The sequence below is a fragment of the Abrus precatorius genome, unplaced genomic scaffold, assembly GCF_003935025.1.
Source record: "Abrus precatorius isolate BTA unplaced genomic scaffold, Abrus_2018 Scaffold6, whole genome shotgun sequence".
NCBI lineage: Eukaryota > Viridiplantae > Streptophyta > Magnoliopsida > Fabales > Fabaceae > Abrus > Abrus precatorius.
In genome coordinates, this window is record NW_020874406.1 from 6,424,984 (window position 1) to 6,445,923 (window position 20,940).

The window sequence follows — 20,940 nt, forward strand, 5'->3', positions numbered from 1 at the left end:
CTGTGAAGTAAGTGCAATACCTGCTACATCTGCTCACGTATCACCGTACGATCATCGCAGTACACACACACAACAACATAGACACAAATGCAAGGGTAAGCTTACAAAAGAAAAATAATTTATATAGAGAAAAATATTACTCACAGCAAGAGCCCTATGCATTCTCAGCCCATCTAATGCACAACATGAAAGTTCTAACTGGTTTCACAGCTTAAGCAATTCAAAAGGAACTGAGCCAATTCAAGAGTGACCCATTTCGATATCTAGATCCAGACAGCATAGCACAACTCAACATGCTCTATCGTTACACGTCTACCCACCTAAACGTGTAACTCGTCTCTATAATGAAGCAAGACATATATCTCAGTATGATGCAGCACAGACAAAATCATATTCTCAACAACTTAGCTAAAACAATTCATAATATTTCAGCTAAATCTCAACATTTTAAATCAATTAACAGCAGTTACAGTATAGGAAATAGTTTTTATCCAAGAGATCTAACAAAATCATCTCAAAATTTCTTGTAATAGCGTACCAAATCATTTCAAACATCGTTTAATAGTTTAAGTAAGCTTCTCTTACATTAGAACAGTGATTCACACCAGATCTACCGAATATTACTTATTTTAAGGCAAGATCCACTTAAGATTTAGCTCTACAACAAAATTTCTCTGAAGATATCACTAACTATCTATAAGAGAAAAAGAAAAGAAACGAACGGTAAATCTAACTTCAAACTTATAGAAACTTACTTTAGATCCTTCAGAACAGACATAGAATCTTAGATTTGGTGAGAAATCAAAGTTTATGAGGGTTTAGTATGAGAGAAAATAGTGGTGTATGACCTTAGGTCTCTCTAGAACCTTTGAAAAGTGTAAAAGAATGAAAATTTCATGAAGGCCCCTATTAATAGGAAAAAAAATAAAAATTTATTATTTATTTTTTTATTGTTCATGCCGACTTTAGTGTTCACCTTTTTTTTAAAATAATTTTAAACTCTATCTAAATCTATTCCAATACCAAATACTACTTCAATTAACATTTAACAAGTACAAAACATTACAAATCACTCAATAATAAATTACAGACCTAACACCATCTGTCGCATTAGTACATCAAAAACGTGTTTAAGAAAAATATCTTTTAAGAATAAAAAATATTTTTTTTAAAAAAAGACAGAGGAGTCGTCACTAAAGTTTATTAAAAGAAAACTTTGACAAAACTTTTTAAAATAATATAATCTTTGAAACCAAAAATTAGTTCGGGAGTCATTTATGTGTAGAAAAGGTATTAACACCCCACAACATCCGTTTTAAAATGGTTACCTTAAATTAATCATACAAATTTATTTTAATTTTAAAAATATTTATTTAACCCCTAAACATTAATAATTTTCATTTTAGAAGAAGAAAACATTATTTATTGAAATGTTAACTTGGTATCTTAAAAGAAAAAAAAATTATTTTGACTTGACAGGTTCGATTCCCGCTCTTACGTATCCCAGGTCCAATCGAGAACTCAGTCACATAGTTCTATCTTAAAAATCATGAAGTTGGTTGACTAAAAGAAAGTTTAGTAAAATAAAGTATATTTTGAGATTAAAATTATTTTAATAGAATTATTATATTTAAGATACAAGATAATGCAGTTATACATTATTGCACTAATATTATTAAAATTTTCAAGAGGATAAATTTTAAAAGAAAGAAAAAATAAAAAATAAATGATTAATTTTCAAAGTTGAATTTTTTAATATATATATATATATATCAATAGTGAATAAAACTTAAGGTAATATAGATACACATAAGTTTTATCAATTTATAACATATGACGGTAGAGAAGCTACACGTTAATGTTATAAATTAATGTAAATGTGTATTAATTATTCCTTGATCATGAAATAAAATAAATTTATATAACATATATATTTCATATTTATTAAATAAATAAAAATAACATACGAGTATAAAATGAAATTATTCCAATATTCTAAATTTACGCAAAATAGTAAAATAAAATACTAAGAATAAACAACTCAAGAATAAATTAATCAATTAAATATAAGCAAAAATTTAATGATTATTATGAAAATTTTTACTAGTTTCTTTGTCTTCTATGACTTTTAGTGAGAAAGGGTAAATTTGTAATTAAAAATAAAAAGAAAATATAATATAATAAAAATAGATGTTAACATTATAATTTAAAATAAAATACAATAAATTATTTAAAGATAAAAAAAGAAAAAATGAGATAATTTTATTAAAATAGTTTAGAAGTAGATAAAAAAAATGGGTAAAAACTGGAAAAAGAGAAATAAATAAGTAAATAGTTATTATTTTATATTTTTTAAACTAAAAAAAATATTTTAAATTTAAAATACCCTTCTGTTTAAACAACGAATTACCTAAGCCTAAAATTTAAAAAGAAAAAAAATAACATAATAATAATAATAATAATAATAATAATAATAATAATAAAAATAAATAAAAATAAAAAAGTCGAAAGTAAGATTTGAAAATATATTGGTACAGTAACCGTGCTAAAAAATGTTCAGTGTAACACCTTAAATTTAATTTCAATTAAATAATGATTTCGTAAATCAGATAACCAAATTTTTATAAAAGATTTTGAAATAAGTGAAGGGTTATAACTTAATATCAAATAACTGCTACAAGACTAGTTCAATTACAACATTTTCAAAAAAAATTTTAAGTCCTATAGCAGTCCATCCGTCCCTTCATTTTCACAGCACACACAGCCCCTAGCCTATTCTCATTCATATTACCTGGCCCTCGGGCCCACATTTTTACAATGTTCATTCAGATATACACATATGTATAAATAGCACAAGTGCCCACATCACATATCTCAGCAATTTCCTACCGTCTACTCAGCCACATCACAATATCACACAAAGTATCAGTAAATCACACATAAAGAAGTAGGGTAGAGTCCCCCCCTTACCTTGGATTGAAGACCCACGTTCAAACTCAACTACGGAAATGCTCCCCACACGACTTTCGGCCTAAACACATGGAAGAATTCCATGAGAATCTCGAAAATCACCAAGAACAGAGAAAGAGAAGGAAAACGAAAACCCTAACCGTTTAAAACTCACCTCCAAGCGTTCTCCACACAAATCCGAGCTCCAATCTCACTCTCGAATGGCTTTGGAGACGATTAATCGGTGGAATAGGACTTTGGGCATGAGAAGAATGAAGGGAGAGGGAGAAATAACTCTCCCCGAACCCTAACCCCCTTTAAATCATTTTCTGGTCGCGACACTCTCGCTACAACGAGATATTCTTGCTGCAGCGAAGTCTCTACGCTGCAGCGACACGCCCTCTTGCTACAACGAAAAAACCAGAGAAAACTGCACTCTAGTTTCTGCAGAATCTCGCTACAGCGAGGCCCTCTTGCTACAGTGAGACTGCACCCTAAACTATCGCTCTGTCGCTACAGTTCTGGTCCTTCCTCCCAGGGTCCTCTCGCTACAGCGAGAACAGCCCAGTATCATACCCTACATTTAAGCACTTAGCCCATTTTGAGCCTATCCATTCATACATACACATATATACACACATACATATTCACAACATATATAAAAAAAATACACCCATGAATATACATTTAAATTTATATAATTATCAATAATTAATATTACAAAAATTCAGAGCGTTACATTCAGGACGTATACGTCCTTTCAAATCAAATGTAATATATTATTAAAATATTAAAATGTTACAAAAGAAAAAAAAAAGATAGAACTTTATATTGAGATGTTACACTAGCTATCGATTCTTTCAATCTTCACCAAATGCAATATATTATTAAAACTACTTATTTAAATAAATGTAAGAGAAAGTGAGCATAAAACTATAAAAATAATGAAAATACTTATTTAAATGCTATTAAAAGTTACTGATTTTTATCATAAGATAGAAACAGAAATAGCGAAAGACTTTATTTAAAATCTATGTATCTGTGATGTTCTGAATTCACAAAACAAAGTTAAGATACAACATCCCAACAAACTATGCTAAAGATTCACAAATTTAGAACACCACATTGTATATTATGATCAAGAGCATATGCAAGTATGATGTCTTGGCATATCTATATTGGTCGTGTATTGTTCCAGGTGACTTGGTTTTTCTGTCTTACCGTGAGATGAAAAAGATGGGGTAAGGGTTTGGTCATTCTTTTCTGGTTGTGCAGTGAAGAAGATACTTAACATTTATATTTAAACTCATGTTCCATTCTATCATGATGAGTCACCGTTGGATTAGGACAATACCTATGCTAACAGTTACCATACCAACAAAGCTGTAGCATGCCAAAGCTCAATTCCATAATCATTACAAGAAAGTGGGTTTGTTCTATGTCATATATGAATTAGATTTCATTTTATTTTGTAAAACTCAAACTAAATATAATCAGTGGTAATCCATAAAATATTATAAATATTGGTTAAGCAAATTTGTGATAAAAAAAAGTAAGTACTCTATTTTTCTTTATTTATCACTTTAGGATTTTGCACAATATATGCACAATGAAATTACTATTCTTGCTTTTATTAAAATTGTTATTTGATTTCTTATTAATTAATTATTCTTTTTTTAATTACAGGTATAATTAATACAAAATAATTAATTTTATTTAAAACTTTTAAAAGTGATAAATAAATAAAAATATAATTTTTATAATAAATAACAAATAAAAGAAACAAGTAAATAATTTCAATATTTATTTCCAATTAATTTGTTCTTGTATATTTCATTCGCAGAGACACCAAAACAAGGTGACGTGGGACTTGGGGAACTTCTAGAGAAGTTAGATGTGTCCAACTGCCAAAGTAGAACCGAACCCATGCCTTTGTAAGCAAATGAGAGATGAGCACCAAACCATTCCACTAAAAGCTTATGCGTATTATATGTACAAATTTTACTTCTTATCATATAACGTTTTAACCAGTTGAACCATTTACCCAATAACGTTTTAACCGGTTGAACTATTAACCCAATATATAGACTGAGTCATTAAATGGACTGAGTTTTATAACATCAGATATAAAATTACCTAACAATCTTATTAAAATTATTTGGTACTCCATTATATTTACTTGATAAATCTTTATTGACGAAGGCACAACTATGTGTAGGAAAAAGATAGAATGAGATGGAGAGAAATAAGTCACATGTTAATAGTGTAAGACGTTTAATATAGAATGTAAAATTCAAAAGGATATGATTTACTTTTTAAAAAGATATGATTTATTTATTAAAAAATATAATTTTTTGTTGTTAAATTTAAATTTTAAATATAAATTTTTAATTCAAATTTAAAATTCAGTCAGTTTTTGTTCATTTTAGTAACTTTTTTTTCATAATTTAATATTTTTTATTAGTATTTTTACAATAAAACTAAGAAAAATTTAGTAAATTTAAAGTATAAAGTGATAAAATGACCATTAGAATAGTCCTGGAATCCTTTTCATGTTTAAACAAGAAAAATGTTAATCATAACTCTTAGGATTGAGTTTAAGTAACTAAACATAATAAAACTTTATTTTTTAAAAGTATTTATTATATTTTTATAATTTTAATACAATAAAAATATATAATTTTTTAATAAAAAAATTATCACTTTCAAACACTTAAATCTAATCTTAATAGTTGATGTTTTTCTTATATTTTTATTTTTATATCAGCTATTTAATGTTGTTAACTGTGTGAAAGATAATTTTTGGAAGCCTGTTCAATTAAGCCAAGGGTTCTAAGATTTCTCATTTGACTTTTTAAGATGATCTCATTCTTTTGTTCAAGTTCATGAATAGGTATTCATTTAAAGTTGTGCATCTATTAATCACATAATCCGTGAACTAGTCACATAGTATATTGTCTATAGATTGGCTTGATTAATGTCCCATACTTTGAATTTATTGTTTGTTATTAATTTGTTTAACATCACTGGTATAAGAAGATTTTGTTCTATATATTTTATATAATATTAACTGCTTTAGTTCATGATTCATCGATTTGTCCAAATTTAATAATATTAATGAAAATTATTAAGCACGGGTAGCCAGGTGACCTTGTCCGTTGGAAGGAGTTATCGCCGGAATCTCGTCGAGACGAATTCCAACATTGTCTATCATTCTGTTTGAGGTTTTATTTCTCTCTTTCATCTTTCTCTTGCTTGCGACATTTGTTGGCAGAGGGGAGAATCTATCTTTCTCATCACTTGTTGATGATATTTTCACTTCTTAGACACGTACGAGAACGCAAAATACATGTATTGTTCCCACCGATAAATAGAAGAGAGATCAATTTTCAAATATGAGCGTGAATTCAACCCACTTTTATATCATTAATAATTTTGTATAAAATATAAATTTTATTAATATAATCATTAAAATTTAACTTTATCAATATTTATACTATTTGTTTCAAATTTTATAAAAATTAAATTATAATAATAAGATAATAAAACCTCTTATTGTAATAAGTACATTAAGTATAATTTTGTCCTTTCTAGTGTGCTACGAGAGAATATTACTGTATTAATACATTAATTTTGTTAGTATTTTATATATTACAACTATAATCATTATTATAATAAGAATATTTTAAAAACTGTGAACATTCAATTAAATTTAAATAAGGGAGGGATACGTGTATAATTAAGATTATTGTTTTGTTTTGCTTAATAAGCACAAAATGCAAAAATAAGATGCATGGTCCCTTTTCCTTCAATAATTACGTATCAAATGCACACTACGCAGAATAAAAATGTTTTATTTTGTTGTATCCCATTCCGTTTTGTCTGTGCACCAAACACTGCTTCAAAATGTTAGCATGCAAATATTCATCGTGACTAGAGCATGACCATGACAAGCTAGGTTGCTAGATTCTCAAAAAAAAGTATAATGAGAATTATATTACGCAAGTGATCATGCACGCCGATGGATCATGAAAGAAAATGGTGGAATTTAGATTGCAAACTAGTCCTTTTTTGTCACTTTGTTTACCTACATATCACAATTCTTAACGTTAGATAAGTAGTACTAGCAACTCACTCAATAATATATTCTTAATTATTAACTAAAACTTATTAAAAATTAAGTAAAAATAAAAAGTGAACATCATTAAATTAAAAATGAGACTTAATAAATTTTAATTAATAATTAAAATTATTTTATAAAATATATGATTTTTTTTTTAATTTTGATACAATTTTTATCCATGCAGTTGGTATAAGTAAAATGGTTATTATGTTTACTACTATTACTATTATTATCTCCGTGGTTATTATCATTCTTTGATGCGGTGGTTGTGGGATGTTCCAATTACAACCCCATGATTTAGTGGAACGCACCGTCTGACAACAATTTAAGCTATGCGATACAAGTCACTTGGAAGCCACCTTTGAGGAAAAGAAAAAAGAAAGGAAATAAAGATGAGCCTTTCGGAACAGATTTTACAAAATGATTAGAGTAATTTTTTATAATGAAGGCATTTCTTGAACTCAGACTTAGTCATGTACATTTTTTAAAAGCAAGAAAAAAAGGTCCAAACTTTATTCTTAGAAAGAATGGATGAAATGCTGATAAATACTTTTCAAACCGACTAGAAAAATATGTAATTTCGTTCTCTCTTTTAAGAGTAAAAAATATGTTATTTCGACCAAAGAAAATATGGTAATTTCTAAGAAAGAAGACGAAGAAAAAGCATTTTTTTGCCACTTATTTATTCTGCCTTTTGCAGCTTCTCCTACATGTAATAAAATGATTAAAAATATATAGACAAGTAACATTTCACTCATTATCATCAAAATTTGATTTGACAAGGAAAAAGAATCTCTTAAAATGATAAAAAGAATGACAAAAGTTGTTAGTTCTAATAACATATCTAACGATGTTTTAAAGTATATAAGAGAACAAGATATCATTTAACTTAACTATTTCGAGATTTTGAAATCTAAAAATTGCCAAATGAATAGAAGGAGAGTGCTGGATTGCCAGGTACAAGAACAAAGGATATTTAGAATTGTGTAAACTGACCAGAAATACTTAGAATTGTGTAAACATACCAGAAATACAACTTATAGTATAAAACTATGAAGCAAAAATATCAATTTAAATTTTACCAAAATAGTCTACAACAGAAACAACTTATAACTCCTAGAAAAATATGAGTGTATCAATTAATGTAAAAGGCTTTAAATAAAATAAGAAATCACAAGGTTCATATTCAAATTATACACCACCAAATATGTGAATCATCCGACAAGAGATTGTTCCAGCTTAACGCTGTAATCTCATGTTCGAGTAACACATAAATACTCAAATGGAAAGCTTTTACCACCCATAGTATTCATACCTGTGGTCTAGACCATAACAAATTATACAAAACATGAATCATATAATTTAAAATGTGCCTTAAGACTTTGCTATAAGAATAAATTTATATCAAAACTCAGCCTTACATATTAAATATAATTCTTAAACATGCTTACCAAAGACATAAAACAATATCCCAAAATACCTGCTACATGTGACTGACATAATTCTAACTAAAAGGAAAAAAGGTTAACTTTAAACTGAGTTTTGAAAACAAACATTTGAAATTAAAAAAATTTCACTTGAATCGAAACATGAAAGAAATAAAATATAAATGATTTGAAAGTAAAAATTAGAGATAATATCAGTCAATAGGATTTAATGTATCTAGGGTCAATTTTATTAAATAATAAAAGAGATTGATAAAAATGGCACACATAAAATACAAGCTAAATAATTAAAATGAAAAAAGCATCGAAGGTTATAAAATACATGTTAACTGATTAAAATGGAAATAGCAACAAAGGTTATTTGCAACTGTGAAGTACCCCCTTCCCCAAAAAAAAAATTTAAAGGAAAATATCAAATTATTATACAGTCAACTATCTTTCATGATAGTTAATGCTGAATTTTAAAGCAAAATTTTAAAGGGAAAAAAAAAAAAAAGTATAGCAAAAATCAAAATGTTACGCTGAATGTGTGAGCCGCTAAAGAGGACAGGATACAAAATTAAGTGTATATGAAGATTAGTGTAACACCTATCCAAGAAAAAAAAAGAAAAGAAATTATTCAAAGCAATCTCTTGGTAAATAACATTTGAAAATTAGATTTTTTACTAAGTTATGTGATTCATATGACCGATTTTACCTAAGCTATTATTGTTGTTACAAAGAAAACAATATTTAACAAGCAAATAAATATCATCTAAACCAAAACTAATGCTGAAAAGGTATTGCGAAACACTTGAAAAAATTAAAAAGCTATTCATAATGGCCCTCGCCTCCACTAACAATAAAGTCAAGGAATCCCTATCAGTATACTTAAAACATCCATAAATTCCATATGTAAAGATTAAGGGGTCATCCTTTGACCAATAAGTAAAATCCATCAAAAAAGACCTGAGGTTTATGAACATTGTTGCTAAGAAAACTGAGCATATCCATATATTGCTATGGAAAATGAATGAGGAGGAATAGCTACTTAAAAACAAATAAGCATCCGCTACAAGGAACAAGTTAGAAACAACACAGCCACTCAGCAATCTCCAAATTACAATGAAGTTTCTTCCGTTCCCGATTCTCCTCACTAAGGCCTGGATGAAGATCCTGGTGTGTGGCAATAGAGCAATCACTTAGTATGGACCGAATAATTTATTCACTTTCTTTTAACGTGAACTTCTAATTAAACAATATTAGGAAGGTATTCCCTGACCCAAACAAAAGCATGCATTTTCATTTGATAAACATGATGAAATTATAAAAAAAAAAAAATGCTGAATAGGAAAACCTAATTTCACGATAACTAAAAATGGGGCAGAATACATTAATAAAAAAAAAATCAAGGGGGATGTTTGGTTTTGATTTATTTTTAATTTTTTTCAAAATAGGTCAGTAAAATTTTGATCATCAACTGTCGAATGCATAATAAGCTAATCCAAACATGCTGCAAAAATTCATTTTTGTTTAGCTCATCCAAATAATATATGGCCTGAACCAGACATCTCAAGAATTTCTTTGTATCTTCTATTGACTAGGTCCATTTTTATTTTACCACTTTATACTTTCATCTACCACTTCCTATGTCCTGTATCTAACACCATTGAAAAAAAATTACTTGCCTATATCCTATTTAAATCCTTATATTAATAGAACAGAAAGTACCCCCCCCCCCTTTTTTTTCTTGCTCTAACTTCCCTTAATTTCAAGCACCATTTCTTTTGACACTCTAATATCTCATTTTCATCCGGATGTACCTCCTAAATTTTCTGCACGCGAGCATGTGTGAAATCTTTCTGGGACGGAATATAGAAAATGCTAATTGGATTTACTTAAATTACACACACTCCCAAAGAAATGGCAGACTATCCTAGTACTACTAATTACATCAACAAAGTCAAGATGACATGAAAACAAAGCAATCAACTTTTCAAATAATCAGTTATTTAGATCTTACTTTTAACTAGTTGCAGGGAGAAACACCCTTATTAGGTCTCTTGGATAAACCTTTTTTCTACAGGTAGGGCATTTTCCCTGTGCAGTTACTGCTGTTTTAATGCAACCCTTGCAAAAAATATGACCACATTTTGTTGACATTTCTTCTACCAAAGGGCCCATGCATATTGGGCAATTGAAGACAGGTTCCTTAGGAGGTTCGGGTGACTTTCTTGCATTCTCACTCTGCAAAAGGAAGAAAGTAAGGAATTTGAACTCCAGGATTACGTCAGCAAACAACTGTTAGTTCTGTATATGTCTGAACCAGTGGATAAACAAACCAATGACTGATACAACTTACATCTTAATATATGCTAGATACAGATACCTAATTATGATAAACCCAATCATAAAATCTTTTAGCTGCACAATATGTTAAAATTGGTATGCCACATCAGCTTAAGCTTAAGAGGTAAGCCTGAGACCCCAGTACCCATCAAAGTTGAGGGATGCGATTCCAATTTCCGTTCCCAATCCAGCACTGTTGGGCTATACGTGGTATCCCCAAAAATGTTTAAAAGGGTATTACTTGGTCAATGAACAGATATTTATACAACTATGTAATTACCACATCTCAACTAAAGATTCTAATACAGTAATCTCAACAAGGTTAAACTGATGTTGCTTCTATACCAAAATTAATTAAAAACCCTAGATGCATAAAGATCAAGGTTTGACACAAATAAGAAATAGGAAACAATAAATATGTTTACACATAAATAGCAACAGCCAAACATGTATACATTACACATTAATAATAAATAGATCAAAGGCTTTTATTTAGTGTCTCTCTTCTTCCTATGTCTTCCTATACCTCTGTTTTAATACTATCTTCTATGAGATCAATTCATCACGCTGAGGCTTCTATAATTCTCTCCTCATACGACCAGACCATCTTACACAAGATTCCATCATACTGTCCTCAGTAGGGTGCTACTCCAACTCTCTCTAATAACACATTAATTCTAAATCTTATCTTTTGTATGCCCACTCATCCATCACAGCATTTTCAACTTCACATCGTTAATATATTACACATCTGGTATGTATTCTATATATATATATCAAAACAAAGTAAAAATTTAGGTTTGCGGGATTTTATTACCATAGAACTGCTACTGCTTTCCAAATTGATGACTGTTTGATTTTGGGGATCTTGCCTGGCCCGATCTTCTGCAATAATCATGAATGGGAGATGTTAAACCACTCAAATAATGCTATATCAGAAATAGAACTTTGGTAAACAAGCAAGGAGTGCACATGGGAATGGAACATTTTGCATAATATCATAAATACCATGGGTCACAACCAACAGGGACAAAATGAATGCATACGTATACTCAACACATACATTCAGTTCTTTCCATAATTTACAGTATTATTTATTGTTATCAAATAATGGATATTAAAAATCTAATGACATGGATTGATTCCTTAACTAATTAAAAATTCACGTAATTCACTGAGCCTCCTCTAGTGTGCATTATTTAAGATAAGACCTTTTTAACGTGTTTCAAGCACGTTGCACTAAATGGTCTACTAGAGTGAAAAACTCCTTGCATTGACAGTGGACCAATATTAAATCCCATGTCTAGAAATCTAAATTGTTCTTTAATAAGTTTCCTTATGCATTACTTCCCTATTTGGAAGCCACAAATATGGCTCCCTTTACTTTGTCTCCCTCTGATTATTTTATTTCCACACGTGGAATCTAAATAAGCCGGAACTGCCATCGATGACCAATAATATCACTGATCAAAAATGTAAAAGCACCATGCCCTGAGATGTTATACAGATAATGTTTCAAAAGGAGGCCTGGTGTTCCCAGTAGTCTATGACACAAAACATTATAAAAGCATATTGCAATCTATTTACAGCAAGCCAAACAGGTCACATCATGAAAGTTGAAGGTCCAAATTGGCTTGTGTGTGGATTTTATGATTATCTCAGCCCCCCATGCCTCACATAACAATAATCCATATAACCAATTTAAAACAAGCATAAATTTCATTGGGTTGCATTATCACATACAAACCACCAGCAAAAAAAGGATCTCAATCTTCATTCATTGTCCTTAATTCATCAAGAAACCTTCATTGGCTAAACTATCGGCTTAAACTATAGCACAGCAATTTTTTCAAAACAAAAAAAATAAATTATATAACCTATTAATCAAAATCATTATGAACACGCATTGTAGCATACAATCCCCATCCCTATCATATCAAAATTCAAAACAATAATAGGGAAGTGAGAATCTTGTCTTCCTTGAGACAAGAATATTCCCATAAACTGAAAGATCAACAAGTGTCAATTTCAAAGCTAAAAGAGAAAATGTTTTGTCTCGAGTGCACAAAACTGGTTATTAGACAAATTGAACATCCAGTTTAATTAAGGAAAATTACTTCTTCAATGAGGCAAGACCTAACCAGGGGCAGTCTACTGGTTATAAAGCCAACTCAGCCAAAAAACACTTGTCTCCTTTTGAAAACACAATTTCGTTCACCAGAACAACACAGGGATAAAGCGTAGTGTACAACGAAGAGTAGTAGACCACCAAATACTATGATGATTTTGTAATGAAATGGATCTCATTCAAACTCATCAAACCACTCACATCCCCATGGAATTAAAAAAAAATTATTAATAAAAATCTGCAAATCAGATTCATCACAAAAGTAAAATGACAAAAACATTTCGTCAGAAAAACAATTTTGCAGACCAGAACCATACAGTGAAGAAAAAGTGGAGTCCAACAAATATTAGACCACTACAGACACTGAATTTTGTAATGAAATGGAGGTCATTCAAACTCATCCAGACAGAATTAAAAAAAGGGAAAAAAAAATCTGAAAATCAAACTTCACAAGAAAACTAAAACCACAGAAACATTTCGTTAATGAAAATAAAGTACAGAATGCCACCTAAATCCACATCAACAACAGTCCTTCTGCGAATCCTCCTCGAATTGTTTTTAGCCTGAAAAAATCAAACAAAGAAGATTAGCTGCCAGCAAAGCTCAAAAACACGATAAACACCGGAAAAAAAAAGTCGGCAACAACAGGAAGCAGAATTTAAAAAACAAAATAATAATAATAAAAAAGAAGAACCTGAGCGAAAGCCCTAGGTGAAGATTCAATGACATCATCATCAATGGCGTCAACATCAATCATGGGAACTTGAATGGAGGGACCCTCTTCGTTGTCTTCCGGAAGATTCTCAGGCGGTTCACTGTTGAGGTCCAGCTGGAAAGGCGTCTTTCTGCGACGGTTATTAGTCCTCACCGCCCGAGAACTCATCTTCCCAACCTGCAAAATCAAACACGAAAAGCAGGGGAAGATGATGAGAATGCAACGTTGGGTGTATATATACGTGAGAGAGAGAATTTGAGAAGAAACGTACGCGGAGAGAGAGAGAGAGGGGTTAGGGTTGGGAATTGGGAATTGGGAATTGAGAGTGAGGAGTGAGGAGAGGCAATTATAGAGAGCGAGGAAAAGAGGGAGGGAAAGAGGGAGGGAGCCAGGGAGAGTGTGGTGGTGAGGACGGTGCTGTGGTGACCAAAACATTGAAAGAAAACGGCTCATGACGTGGCACTTCCTACGACCGATTACACACGTGCCATTGTCCCACCTCAAACACGCACTCTCTCTTCTCTCTTCCTTTTTAATTCTTCTGAGTTGTATTCTAACTTGTAACTGCTACTTCTTACTAACTCTTCATTTTTTATTATTATTTTTTTTTACAGTTCAGCTTTAACGTTTAAAAGTAATATTAAATAAATATATTTATTATATTCAAATTACAAAGTGTAATCAATATTTTTTGTTTGTTTATCCAGTTCCTTTGACTGAAATTAATATTCCTGTGTTTTGATTGAGATAGGTGACTACAAAATTATTTAATAATATTTTTATTAAAAATCACAATATTTAATGTTATAAATATATTTAAATTATAAAATATTTCATTATTTTTAATAAAAATTATTTATGTATTTTTATTATGGTATTCATACATTAAATTTTATACCGTTAATCAATTAAAACTATTGTAAATATAATTTTTATATTAATTATTATATACCAATATATTATTATTTATGCATCATTATATAATATATATATATATATGCATTTTTATTCATGAATATTTACCATCTAAATTTATTCCTCTCATTATTATATAAAAATAAATTTTATAATACAATGTTTTAACAGGTCTAAAAATACACAATAAAAATATTTTGTAGTAATATTTTCTTTAAAATAAAAAAAATTGCAAAATTTAATACATTAATAACATTAAATATTATAATTTTAATAAAAATACTATTTTTAAATTTTTATTTTATATATTAAAAAATTATTTATAAAATATACATTTACACGCATATATATAAATATGATACTTCACATGCACTTGTTTTTATGTCATGTGAAACGTACAAAATTCTATTTAATGAAAAGGGAAATATTCATTAAATTAAAATACACAGTATTTAATTTTTTTTAAAATAATTTTTTTATTATGTACTTAAGAAAACAAGATAAAAAATCAATAATAATAATTTATTAAAAAATTATAGTATTTAATATTATTATATGACTTTTTAATAAATTAAATATTATAATTTAATAAAAAATTTACATAGTTTATTAACCTCTGTTTTTAATATACATTGAAATTTGTTTATAAAATTAATAAAAATATATTTATTTTGCTATATTTAAATGATCCTTAATCGATACAATTATGATACTCGGCATTTAGATATTAAAAAATGTCATACATTTATTGTTCATAATTATTAAATATATTTTTGGGTCATTTAATGAAAATTAAGAGCTTCATGAAATTAAAATAATAAATTAATATATAACATTTATAGTTATAGTAAAAATATTTAATATATTACATTTAGTACACTCGTTATTTAATGTAAAATATTTATTGTTTATAATTAATGGTATATTTTTAGGTCATTAAAAAATTTAAATTATAAATTATTATATATTATTTATAGATATAACATAATAAAAAATATTTAATACAATACATTCAATGCACTTTGATTTATATATTTAACTCACCCGTTCTTGAGATTTTAAAAAATGTACTTCCTTGAATCATTATTTATTTTATTTAAGATTATTTATAAAGATTATTTTAAAATAATGTATAATTTAATTATACTTTATCAAAATATCTTTATGTAAAATTTAATTGATTCATTTATTCTTTTTTAACTTTTTAAAAGTTTCTTCAACATTTACACTACTTAATATTATTTTATAAAATATAAAATTAATAGTTTCAATTGTTAGTTTAAATATTTTTGTCGAATAGATTAATTTTATAAAATTTTATATAAAAATAAGATTAATAATATGTTATCACGTTAGTTTATTTTAAGATATAATATTTTCCAAATATAAATAGATATTAAAATTTTAATAATATAATTATAATTTTAAAATATATGAAATTTTATATAATATTTATGAAGATAATATAAAATAACTCATCAGTTAAATTAATTAATTTTGTATTCTATAAAAATTATTAAATGATATGAACGTTGAAGTTTAACATGCAATATTAATAAATATTAACTCAATAAAATTATATAATTATAATACTTGGTAAAAATCATTGTGCATATATTAAATATTGTATATTTTAAAAAATAATCTTCAATTTTAAAACATAAAAAATTTGGAAACATAAATAAAAATTAAAGAAATTGAAAAAGAAACCAATGGAATATATTATTGTTCTTTTATTTTAAAATTTAATTAGATCATTTTATTTGGAATAAAAGTTTTCTAAGCTAAAATGTTTAAAAAATAAATAAATTAAAAATTTTATTTTATTTAAAAATATAAAATTAATACATTTATGACATATACTACCGACTTACTAGTTGTTCCACCTCAACCTGTGTTTGAAATTTAAATTTTATTAAATGTAATTATATTAAATATTTTAAAAAAAAATTATTGTTTAAAGTGATCTTATCCGACTCTAGAAAAAGATTATATATTTTAGATGAAAAAGAAATACTTATAAAATATTCATTATTGTTAAAATTATAAATCTAATATTTAAATTTTAGGTCATATTTTGAATAGTTTAATATTTTAAACTAGAAATAAATATTTAATAAAAGGTATATTAAAAACTATTTATCATAGTTTAAAAGATATTCTCATGCAATAATTATATTTAAATAATTCAAATATGTAATAAATTTATTAATTTTTATTTAATTTAGTATCTACTTTAAAAAAAATCCTTACAAAATTTATAAAAATATTTAAGTATTACTATTAATAATTTATTATCGTATAATCCTAAATATAAACACTCTTAACTAAAATGTCTCAAAGTCTATGTATAGGAAACTTCAATTCGTTGCATCTGAAAAGAATTAAAACATTTATTAGTATAGTTATAGCAAAATGTTTAAGAATTATACTATTTTAAATTATTTTGAATTTATTAAAATAAGAACAATATTTTTAATAAAAATATATTAAAACTAAAAAACATGTCATTAAAAGCAATAGATTAAAACCACAAAAATTATTTAATATTTACTAAATAATGACATTCAATACAATATATTAAATGACTTTGATTATTACCTTTTGAATAATTATTAACCAAATATTATAATGATTTGATATATTCTTTAACCATTTTTCTATTTTGAAAATTCAATCAAATCACGAAACCTGGAATATAAACTTTTTTTTAATTAAAATGCTTCCATGTTTAGACTTGGACATTTATTTTATTTTATTTTATATATATCCATTTCATTCATTTAACTTAAAAATAGAATGAATAGATATTCATTTATTCATTGTTTGTACAATTTTAAATTTAATTAAAAATTTAATGTATTTTTTAACAGTTTTATTTTTTAAAATAGGAAACATTATTTGATAAAAAGTATTTAAAAAATAGAAAATAGTTGATTAAAAATATTTATAATACTATAATAATAAAATTTATCATATTATTTAATGAGAAAGAAAAAAAATCATTAAATTAAAACATTAATGAGACATTCAATATTGTTGATAAATTTTCTAAAAGTTGATAATGATATTTAATACAAATAAGATTCCTATTAAATGGATTTTTTTTAAAAAAATTATGTAAATGCACACATGATATATATATATATATATATATATATATATATATATAATCATTGAAAACTATTTGATATCATAAAATTTAATAAACTAATAAATTTAAGGCTTGAACATATGATTGGTTCTTATAAATATAACACATTTTGCAATAAGTCCTTATGAAAAAATTTTGTTAGAATTTAGTCTTTGAAATGTTAAGTTAGGATTTAATTTTTGTCATCGACATATTTCTATTAAATACGGAATTGGTTGATGGAGAATCAGCACTCTCACATGACATATCACGTCACTTAATTTTATTATTTAGAATTAATATTTACAAATAAGTCTATGAATGTATTTTAAATATTTACAAATAAGTCTTTTGTCTATGAATGTGTTTAGAAACTTATTTATAAATATTAATTTTAAATAATAAAATATTAAAAAATTAAATAACATAACATACTTCGTGAGAGTGTTGAGCTGATTCTTTGTCAACCAGCTTAGCACTTAACAAACGAAAATTGATAGCAGAAACTAAATTCCAACTTCTTAACACTTCAGGAACAAAATCCTAACAAAAAAATTTTATAAGAATTTATAGAAAATTCTATTATATTTATAGAAATCAATCACATATTTAAACCTAAAATTAAATATTATAAGTTTAATAAAAATTATTGTTTATTTTTTTAATTATGTGACCTTTGTGACACTAAAAAGATTAAAAGTAAAAGATAATTGATAAAAAGCAAAACTTTTATTATTTAATAACTAAACTATTACATCATACAATCTAAAATATAAAACTTTCTATGTTGGATGAATATTTCATGATAATTGAGGTATGTTGGCATTGGTCGAACTAAGTTGTAATGAAGAGTGTTAGAGTATTGTGAATGAATGACCTGGTTGTAACATCCTATGCTTTGTGTCATGCCTATAGTATATCATTGAGAAAAATTTGTAGTACTTTGTGAGCAGAAAGAAACCGTGTATGTACAATAGCCCCTGATGTCAACAATGACATCAAGCTGATGTCATCGGTGACATCACGCTGATGTCATTGGCGACATCATGCTGACATCATCGCTTATGTCATTGGTGATCTCACGCTTACATCATCGGTGACATCACGCTGACATCATCGCTTACATCACATTGACGCTGACATCTTCAAAAATTTTCTATAAATAGGGGGCTTCACATGAAATTTTCATTTCTTCACTCCTACCCAAGATTTTCGAAGGTTCTAAGGTCATATCTCGCCATTTTCTCCCATACTAAACCTCCTAAACTTAGATTTCTCTTCAGATCTGTGATTCTACGTCCATTCTAAAGGATTTCAAGTAAGTTTCTCTAAGTTTGAAGTTAGATTTATCGTTCGTTTCTCTTCTTCTTCTTTTTCTTGTAGATGTTCATGATGTTCTTAGGAAAAACTCCGTTCTAGAGTTAAATCTTTGGTTAAATCCTTGTAAAAGCTCTGTTTTGATGTAAGGGGGCTCTACTTTATCATTTTGTTATGTTTATTACTTGTATTCTCATAGATCTTGTCATGTATGTGATTATATGTGGAATAATCCTTGTTTTATGAAAAATAATCGGTAAAAAGTGAGAATAATTGGCTGTTTATGTAATTTTATGATGAATACATGGTGAAAATGTGATATTATGTTCAAATAGGGCATGATAAGGTATATTGAGGATGGTTGATATGATTTTATGATTTTGTGATATGAAATATACAAAGAGATGGATGTTTCATGTTTGAATATATTGTGTTTCATGTAAAAATGATGTGTATTGTGAATATGCCATGGTTTGATGTATATGATGAAAAGTATATGAAAATATAATGAAAAATATGTGTGAACATGAGAAATGACATATGTGAACATGTGAATATACTTGAAAGAGTATGAGATAAAAAAAGATATGATGTAAATAGTTACAAAGATACACTGGGGAAATGGAAGATAGAGACGATATGTGATATCTTGGGAAAATGTAGGGTGGTGAGTGACATTCGAGATTGTGCACGAAATATTGTGTTCGAATGCACCACATGGCCACACATTCGTTTCCCGACTTGACTCTTGACCATTACCTTTGCTAAGGGCCGTCTATTACATGCGTTGTATCTGTATTGCATTGAGCCATTTGGCGCTGTAAGCACGGATAAAAGTAAAAGAAATTGTGAATCTGTGGAATATAATATGTGTTGAGATGAGAACATGTTTATATGACACTATGATATGTAATGCCATGATGTTTTCTTTAACTGTGATAAGATGTGTTTTGTGATAAATATGTGTGATGTATGAGTGGTAAGGTAGAGACTCACCCTTACACAACATTTTTCAGGAAATCAGAATGAATAGTACCAGGCTCACAGTGCATGGATGGATGAGAACTGCTATAGGACTTAGTTATTTTGAGTTATGTAATGAATATTTTCAGTTCTATAGCATTCTTTTGAAACAGTTGTAAAACTACTATTTCTTTTTGTTGCTGATGAAAATTCTAGAATCTTTGTTTTTCTAAAGTACTTATGAATTAATGAAATTTTACTCTATGAACCTTATACCATTTCAATGTCTCTTTTTCTTATTAGAAAGTTTTTGAAGGAAAATTTACTTTACCATATTAATTTTTTTGAAAATTTATCATATGTTGAGGAAAGAAATATAAGGTGTTACACTGGTTGATGATGCTTGCATGATGAATGATATAATTATTGTATATGTGTTGCTTAATAGTTGAGGTATGCTATATAAGTGAACCGATGCTATACTACAAATGTTTAATTATTCTTAAATAAAGATAAGGTTTTCTGTGTGATGAGATTACAGTGCCACAGTAAGCGTGGCTACGTGCAGTGAGCGCACTTGTGAATGAAATGCTGGAAAGAGTTATTATAATACGGGAGTTAGAATAGATAAATGGATGTGATTGCAATACAGGTATTGTGGTATGACCCAACGGGCGTACTCATAATATATGTATTGTAATACACCAAGTTATTTAGTCAAGACTCACGTATTATGACATGTTGCTTTATGAAAGAGTGTGGAAAAGAATGAGAAATATGGTAGTGAGTTTAGATAGTTATAGTGATACAACTAGGGATATAGAGTTCGAAGAAGATTTTGGGAAATCTTAGAGAAATGGGCGTGGTTAATGCTAATGTGGATAGTGCACAACAATTTGCTGAAAATAAAAGCATTCATAGGCC

General features: G+C 27.6%; 1 protein-coding gene across 1 annotated transcript; it reads right to left on the reverse strand.

Annotated features, from left to right (window-relative positions):
• Positions 1 to 9,317: 9,317 nt before the first annotated feature.
• LOC113869657 (E3 ubiquitin-protein ligase RNF4-like) lies at positions 9,318 to 14,210 on the reverse strand. Its single transcript, XM_027506100.1, has 6 exons — positions 13,960 to 14,210; positions 13,668 to 13,865; positions 13,482 to 13,536; positions 11,663 to 11,730; positions 10,520 to 10,743; positions 9,318 to 9,672 (listed from the first exon to the last, which is right to left on the reverse strand). Exons 2-5 carry the CDS (start codon positions 13,854 to 13,856, stop codon positions 10,522 to 10,524), a joined length of 534 nt encoding a protein of 177 aa, XP_027361901.1. The 5' UTR covers positions 13,857 to 13,865; positions 13,960 to 14,210; the 3' UTR covers positions 9,318 to 9,672; positions 10,520 to 10,521.
• Between the last annotated feature and the right edge of the window lie 6,730 nt (positions 14,211 to 20,940).